The sequence below is a fragment of the Amphimedon queenslandica genome, unplaced genomic scaffold, assembly GCF_000090795.2.
Source record: "Amphimedon queenslandica unplaced genomic scaffold, v1.1 AMPQUscaffold_12848, whole genome shotgun sequence".
In the NCBI taxonomy this organism is placed as follows: domain Eukaryota; kingdom Metazoa; phylum Porifera; class Demospongiae; order Haplosclerida; family Niphatidae; genus Amphimedon; species Amphimedon queenslandica.
The window spans coordinates 38673-47075 of NW_003546916.1; the positions used below are offsets into that span (position 1 = coordinate 38673).

Sequence of the window (8403 nt, forward strand, 5' to 3'; positions counted from 1 at the left end):
TGATGTACATATACATGTAGGAGTGGTAAGGTGAAGAGAGAAGTTCATGCACTTTCTGTATTGTATCACCCTGGAATTGTTAGATACTACAATTCTTTCATTGATTGTGCTCCTGTTGGGTGGGATGATGACAATGCAATGGATGAGCCTTCAACTTCTTTGTAAGAAGGAAAGATAATTTTGTAATGTTTATTACTTACTTTTAGTGGTCAAAGTAACTTATCATCAGTGCAATCTGCCCGGACATTATCTCCTGTTGGTGCTAGCATTAACACTAGTGGTACTGAGTCTTCTTCAATAGAGTTTAGAGATGACAGGTTTGTTTTTTCATCTAAAACTTGATCTATGTTAAGGAGTTTAATAATAGTTCACAAAAGAATAGGTCACAGGAGAAAGGCATTCCTACACATACCAAAGTAACTGATGAAACACTGACAGATGATGCGACAGATGATACAACACCCTGTAAGCTCAATTCACTTTTTTGTTTTTAATTAGTAAATAATAGATTCCTCCTTATCTGGCTATCAGAAATACCTGTTTATTCAAATGGAATTATGCCAGAGAGAAACATTAAGGGATTGGCTGAGTAAAAATGTTCGCAATCGTTATCGAATCAAAGTGTTTAATTATTTTGAACAGGTCTGTTTTTATTATAAAAGTCTAAAATGATGTATTAATTTGTTTTAGATTCTTGATGCAGTGATATACATGCATGACAAAGATTACATACATCGTGACTTAAAGGTACATGTATCTATTGTTATTAATTTTTACTGAGGTGAGCCTGAGCAAGCTTTACTCAGATGACACTCCAGGGACCAGGGTTTCTCACAGGATTTTGGTTTAGTGCTCAACTGCACATGCAGCTGAGCTATTGAAATAAAATGGCAACTATTAAATGGTAGCAGCTGTTGAGCTTACTGGCAGCAAAATAGCAACTTTGATTTGTTGCCCAAAATCAGCAAGGAAAGCAGATATCAACCATGCACATGTGTAATGCTTTATACTTGCTTAGGCTTGCCCTTTAATGTACCGTATACTGGGAAATTTTCGAGTAGCCAAATTTTCGCGAATTTTGCGTTTTTTGCTCTGTCGCGAAAATTAAAATCGCGAAATTCTAAATTTCCATTGCCACGTGGTGGAGTTTACAGGCTATTCGCGAAAATATTATTTCGTGAAATCTTACAAATGCAAAATTCGCGAAAATTTAGCGACGCGAAAATATCCCAGTATACGGTATTACATTTATCTATTTCCAATTTTCTTTATTTATTAGCCATCAAATATATTATTTGCTATGAATGACAGCATTAAAGTTGGTGATTTTGGCTTGGTGAAACAAAATGCAGCTACTAAGCACAGTGCTCCCCAAACTGGTACATGTACATGTATATAGTGCTGTGCTTCATCATTTTCATTTCATAATAGATGTTCAGGGTAGTCATACTAGTGAGATCGGAACTTCGTTTTATGTTAGCCCTGAGCAGGAAGCTGGTCATCGGTATAATGAAAGGGCTGACGTTTATTCGCTTGGAATAATTTTATTTGAACTTTACTTTCCTTTTAGCACAGTAATGGAAAGGGCTAAAGTAAGTATGGGGTATATGAATTGGCCGGAGGTTCACATATTATTGTTATATGTAGGTGTTAGGAGATGTAAAGAGTAATAGAAGACTTCCAAAGGAATTTAAAGAAAATCTTCATAATGAAGTAAAACAGCATGATAGAATACCGTATAGCGGGAAATTTTGGAGGGAATTAAATTTGCTGAATTTGGCATTTTGGTAGCCATTCACCAAAATAAAGGCTGCCATTTTGAGCCATTATATGCATGCTCAATGGCACGTGGCCACTAATTTGCGAAATTAAAATTTGTCAATTACCAATATTTAGCAATTTGCCAAATTTAACTCCCTCTAAAATTTCCTGCTATACAGTACATAACCTGTCTATAAAAAAACTACTGATGACCAAATCTTTATAATGTGTGATTATATTTATTATTAGGCAAAACTTGTGGAGCTGATGTTAAAGCCTATTTCTGACAGGCCATCTTCAAGCGAGATAAAAGAAATTGATGCGTTCAAGCAAATGAAAGACCAAGCCGAGCTAAATTGTGATTTTATGCTGTTAAAATTTTAGATTTAAACAATTATTATTACTGTTATATTAGATTGTTCATAGATCCATATCTCTGGATTGTTATATGAGTTATTATTATTATAGTACATTGTTATGATTATTTTTACATTATTAATTATTATAGTAGATTGTTATGATTATTTTCTATTGTTCTCTGATTACAATTACAATTACATTATATCACCAGTGGAGGCTCATACTAGTCTCTGATCATGATCAAGCTCAAGTTGTACTAATGAACTCTTATGATAAAGTAGAGAAAGAGAGGGTGAGGAGTTGAGGTACACAGACAAGAATTATGATGCTGATACATACATGTAGTACTGCCCTAAATCAATAAATCAGGCCTGATTACTGCCCTGATAAACTATCAGGACTGTATCTGGGCAGTACCACTGTATCAGAATGATAATTCTTGGCTGTGTACATAATAGTCTCTGATCATAGTGATGCATGTAGATAATGGTGAGGAATGAGTTACAGAACAAGAATAACAATACAAATATTATCAGTTCATTTAACAATAATAATAATAATTAACAATAATGATAACAGTAATAATAATAATTTCAAAATGAACTCATAACTAAAAAGTTGTGTTGGTGTTCAATGGTATATACATACGATTGCAGTTTGAGAGCAGCTTCCAGTTTGAAAGAGAGGGAGAAAACTGAATAAGAGAAATAAAACGAAAGAGGATAAATATAGATTGAGTACCTTCATGCACATTCAAGTTTAAATGTTAAGCAAAGCAATCTATTTGTAACAGGACTCTTTGGGTATAAGCAAATGAAATCATACAACTAATGTGCATGCGGACATTCCATAGAGTATACATAAAATACATAAAATACAGTAATAGCACAAACACATTTTGAGAAAGAAAGCTTTACATGTGTATAGTGAAAAGAAGAGGCGTAAGGGAGGGAGGGAGAAATAGGGCTAAAGGAATGAGGACTTAATGAGTAATGTACAATGAACATGCATGTGTGTGTGGTGTATTAAATTTGAATTATTTTACACGTACATTCTTTCACAATGCTAAAGATTAGATAAAGAATGAAATAACTGGATATTCATTTCAGAGAGAACAGTTAACCATAAGCAGGTCCTAACATTGTTTAATTTGATCTGCCATTTTTATGAAACAATCGTACAGTGTTTTCCACATGATTTCAGCATAGTGCTCATGCAGCTTCATGTCAGTGGATTGTTAAGGTGCTCAAAAACTGAGAAAAATTCTCTTATACGTTTACAGGGTACATGTATTACAACAATAAACACAAGAAGAGTTTTCTTCATTTTTATAAATTTTCTGATATAAAAATGTACTTAGAAAATTTTAACAAATTCTGATCAAGTTTGAAATTTTTGAATCATTTTTAAGTTCTTAAAAAAATAGCCTTTGGTCAAATTTTGCTAAAAAAGGCTAGGAAAAAATTTTCTATTTTTATAATTTTTCTAAAAAATGATACAAATTTTTGTCGCATATATAAAAATTTGAAGAGATACCAATCATTTTTGAATTTTAAAATATTGGGCCAACGACCAAAGACTATTATAGCCTTTGGCCAAATTTTGTAAGAAATGGCTAGAAATTTTTCAGATACACTTACACAAACTTATGTTGTGTAGAAGACTACAGCTGATCCAATAAAAATCAGACTTTTTTGAATGTTCAAAATGCAATGTACTGTATTGTAGTAATTGTCAGTTCATAATACTCATGCTGCATGCTTAGCTCACTTAGCATGCTTTGTGGGAAAACCTGCAGTCGGACATGATTAATTATTGGTTATTGACTTATTATGATAAATTTCTTTTAATAATCAATTATAAATTAGAACATCATTTAAAATTATTTTGTTCAGGCAAAACGGTAGAACAATACATAATTTGATTGGCTAATTAAGCAAAATTGTCAGAAAATGTCCGACTCCAATTTCAGGCTTTGACAATTAATAGTCTTATTTTGATATAAGCACAAATGCATGTACATGTACATGTAGGACAACACTTGAAAGGATGGGATCGTGTATGGAGGGAAGGAGAAAGTAAGAAATTTAATGTACATGAAAATAGACAAGTAAAATATACATGTAGAATAAATCATTGGTTTTGTGTTCATTTATATGTACATGTACATGAGTACAAAATTCAATTAGGTTGTCATGACTAAAGATAACATACATGTACATGCACATGTACAATGTAGTGGAGTATCCTTCATGCATAATCTATTGTGCTTGTAGCCTATTACAAAAGTTTTACATTATATTTTGGCTTTTACATAATTTTAGCCTTAAATTTAATACATACATGCACACGGACATGTACATAATGCAAACAGGTGATAAACACTTACCCACATTTTTAATGTACCTTCTTATAATAAAATTTGACCAAAAATAGAACTTCTGAACTTGACTAAGATCAATAGCTACATGTAGAATAATTCAAAAACAGGCAATCAAACTCTCAACAAATCACAGAACACTCATCAACATATCACTCCCAAATATCAACAACAAGACTTAAACTCACAAAATGAGTAAAAAAACATAAATTAATCAATCAGGAATCATATTCTTCATTGACACTGTAAGAGAGAGAGAGAGAGAGGAGAGGATGAACCTGTGAGAGACATACAGTAGGAGGGAGACAAACAAGAGGAAGAATACAGGAAGAGAAACAATAGATTAGTCAGGTCAACCAATTAGAGTTCTATTAAAGTATGTGAGAATAGAGTAAAGTACTAAGGAGCATACCGTTAAATGGTACCATTTTAAATTTGACTCATGATGCGTCTATACAAATCTGTGCTGGGAAACAAAAGAGTGCTGGGTTGGTTTATTTGGTCATGACCTTCCTTCTTTATGAGTGTCTGGCTCTCTTGACTAATTCAACCCCAGCCATAGACTAAGAAGAGACCTTTTGGCTAAATAATTAAAATAGAAGAGACAAGTGGACTAATTATGACTGATGTTGCTAAGAATAACAAACAAAAAATACTACTATATAGCCTAACCATCAAAAGAATGAGCTAAATTGCTGCATTAAAAAAATTATCTTCATTACTTGCAAGCTTCTCCCTAGCACTGCTCTTTAAAAATTTTTAACTGATAATGAAGGCTTGGACTAGCTATGGAGAGTAATTTATAAGCCTAAAGGACTCGTTTTTTTAATTAAAAAAGTTTTTTAAAAGCTCATTATGCAGGACAACCCAGTACTTAATACTCGCCTACACGGCAAGTCCAATAGCTATTTTATATCATATACATGCATGTAACTGACCGATCAGATTGTACCATTAAAGGTGTTTTATATCACTTAAAAACTCCCTGAGATCTCATAGTAAACCCCCGGAGTTCTCATAGTAAACCCCCGGGTTCTCATAGTAAACCCCCTGGGTTCTCATAGTAAACCCCCTGGGTTCTCATAGTAAACCCCCCGGGTTCTTATAGTAAACCCCCCGGGTTCTCATAGTAAACCCCCCAGGTTCTCATAGTAAACCCCTCAGGCTCTCATAGTAAACCTCTGGGTTTCTTATTAAATCCATTGGAATACTCATTGTTTTGATTGATGATTAAATTATTACAAAGCTTTTCATAATTTGCAACTATAATGGTAATTTTAGTTGTTTATTATTATTATTACATTAACAGCAGCACATTCTATCACTTCTCAGTTTATATAAGTGCCCAAGCAACTACAAAATGACCAAATTTAGTCAAAATACGGTCAGTAGTCAGAATATTAACTGTAGTACACACATGAAAATTGAAATCTGAATAAAAATGAATTCTAGTCTGGATCCGCAGTCCTGATATCAGTCTGAATCATGGATCTTTGGCACTCAGTCACAATACAATCATGAATCAGGCATGACACAATTATGATATATAGACTAGCACTATACTTAGTCTATAGTTTAGGCCAGAGCAACAGTCATGACCAGCAATGCCTGTCAAGATTGTACCAATACTGATGTCAGACTTGATTCATTCATTGCTGATTCAGGCAAAAAAACTCTTGGGTATGTAGAGAAGTGGTACCAATAACTATATATGTACTGATACTCTTAACAACTAGTCGCTGGATAAATGAACTACTTGTCTGTAACGTCATTTATAATAATAATAATTATATAATTATAAGATGATTGATGTCTCTCAATGGAGAGCAAGTATTGGACTGTGGCACTACTGTCAAGCTGCCTCTAGTAGACCAGCTAATGGCTGCCACTCTCACTCATTCAAAGCTGCAGTAGACAGCAAGTCAGGCAGTACTACATCAGGAGAGAAGACATTTAAACTGCCAGCAGTTTTGCCTTTTATTGCTTTCCTCCTCCTCTTTCTCTCTCTCTTTTTATTAAGACACATCCTGATGATTCCTCCAACAGGTAAACAACAATTGCAACTTTGTACTTGTATATTTACTGGTATTTTATGATTAGGTAACTACTACCAAGTACAATGTACTACTGGTGCTACTGTTACTTATACAAATTACCTCCAGTCAGTAGTCTTACCTGGAGGGAGCAGTTCTAACCTGATTTACAATGATCTCTATTTGATTGTTTGCGTACGTATGCTCCTCCTCTTATCAGGAGATATTGAACTCAATCCTGGTCCTATAAGTACAAAATTTAATTTTTATAATAATTATTATATTGAATCTATAATAGGAAAAATACTTAAAATTTGTAAATGGCCTTGCACTACAATAATCAAGTTTTTACAATGTGCCTTGGTACAAATTAAGAACATACTTGATCCAAAACAACATAAAAATGTTCCTTTGCAAAAAGATTCACACAGAACTACAAGTCAACCTGAAGACACTATCATCAATATTGATACTCTAGTACAAGACACAAGTATAGTAATATGTGTATTGCCGTATAGTCAGTATAAGTATTCTGCTTAGGTAATATTGAAACCACACATCAATGTAGTGTATCAAGTGAACTATTACCCACACATATTTCATTAGGTGAGCATATAATTCAAAAAACTAATTGTAGGCCTATTGTACATGTAGATCATATGACAGAACCTAATGATTGTAATGAAGGAACTGATGGAAATGTAGGAAAAAATAATTTTAGCACTCATAATGGTAATGACACTTAACAACACTGATAACTGATACACTCATAACTGATACACTACTGCAGGTAATCCAAAGGATATTTTAAGGACTCATTCTGATAAACTCACGAATGCTTTACTAATAATCTTCAGAAAGTAACTGATGTACTGTATGCTAAAGAACTGGTACTACAACAAACTAAACAGGAAATGATTGTATTAGCAGTTGATAATTATACTAAAGCTGCCAACCTTATGAATGTCATTGAAAAAGAGTTGGAATCCTCTCTTAATCGAGAGCAGTATCTTATTGATATATGTCATGTATTAATAAACCAACAACATCGTGCACTAACAGATATTGCTACCTCTATATTACACCAGTTAGGTGAGTGTGTGCACATTATCAGTGATCAATATACATGTAGTCATTATATCTCAATACATTAGGTCAGTCTATACCTGATAATGTCACATCCATTAGTTCAATACCTGATGATGTCCAAGGATATGCTGACAATATGAGACAACACTACAAACACCAACTTATTGTTGCTACAGACTGGCCACTAAGAATTGGAAAAGACTTTTTTGGAAGACTAGCACTAGTAGAAAAACAAGACTCCAGCACACAAGCAGATTCAGCTTGGCATCTGCTAAGAGGACAAGTTGATAAAACAGTTAAACTAACTGGAAACAAAAAGATAAGTGTTGAAGATGTCCTCCAATCCACAGATAGTTCTCTATCTCTCAGAATTGTAATAGACAGTCCTCCTGGTATTGGCAAGACCACACTCTGTCATAAACTGCTAAATATGTGGTCTAATGGACCACTTGTACACCAATAGTATGACTTGGTACTTTACTGTCCTTTAAGGAATAGCAAGATAGCTACAGCTACTACACTAGTTGACCTGTTTGTACGTCAATGTTATGAAGTTCCCATGGTAATTAACTGAATGGTTTGAAAAGAGGAATGGAGAAGGATTACTGATAATCTTTGATGGTTGGGATTAACTAAGTGAACAATTCAGACAGTCTTAATTAGGTGCTAGTATCATTTGTAAAAAGAAGTTAGACCAATGTTCAGTAATTGTTACCTCTCGTAGCTATGCCTCCTCTTCACTTTTGAAAATGGATACTCTCAGTAGACATGTTCAGGTAA

The 8403-nt window shown here is 33.7% G+C and overlaps 2 protein-coding genes across 3 annotated transcripts in view; both read left to right on the forward strand.

Moving 5' to 3' along the window:
* Window positions 1-34, forward strand: part of LOC109586533 (uncharacterized) — a 3965-nt gene extending 3931 nt beyond the window's left edge. The window contains exon 8 of the mRNA XM_020002732.1: window positions 21-34. Within this exon, the coding sequence (XP_019858291.1) occupies window positions 21-34 (14 nt within the window). The remainder of the gene's footprint in view (window positions 1-20) is intronic.
* On the forward strand, window positions 27-2250 carry LOC109586534 (eukaryotic translation initiation factor 2-alpha kinase 3-like). 2 transcript variants are annotated; one of them, XM_020002733.1, is made up of 9 exons: window positions 27-161; window positions 207-317; window positions 368-465; window positions 509-642; window positions 691-747; window positions 1280-1379; window positions 1432-1592; window positions 1648-1713; window positions 2011-2250. In XM_020002733.1, exons 1-9 carry the CDS (start codon window positions 139-141, stop codon window positions 2143-2145), a joined length of 885 nt encoding a protein of 294 aa, XP_019858292.1. In that variant the 5' UTR covers window positions 27-138; the 3' UTR covers window positions 2146-2250. The 2 variants fall into 2 exon arrangements, with proteins under 2 accessions (XP_019858292.1, XP_019858293.1); XM_020002734.1 differs by having other exon boundaries at window positions 383-465.
* Window positions 2251-8403: the final 6153 nt, after the last annotated feature.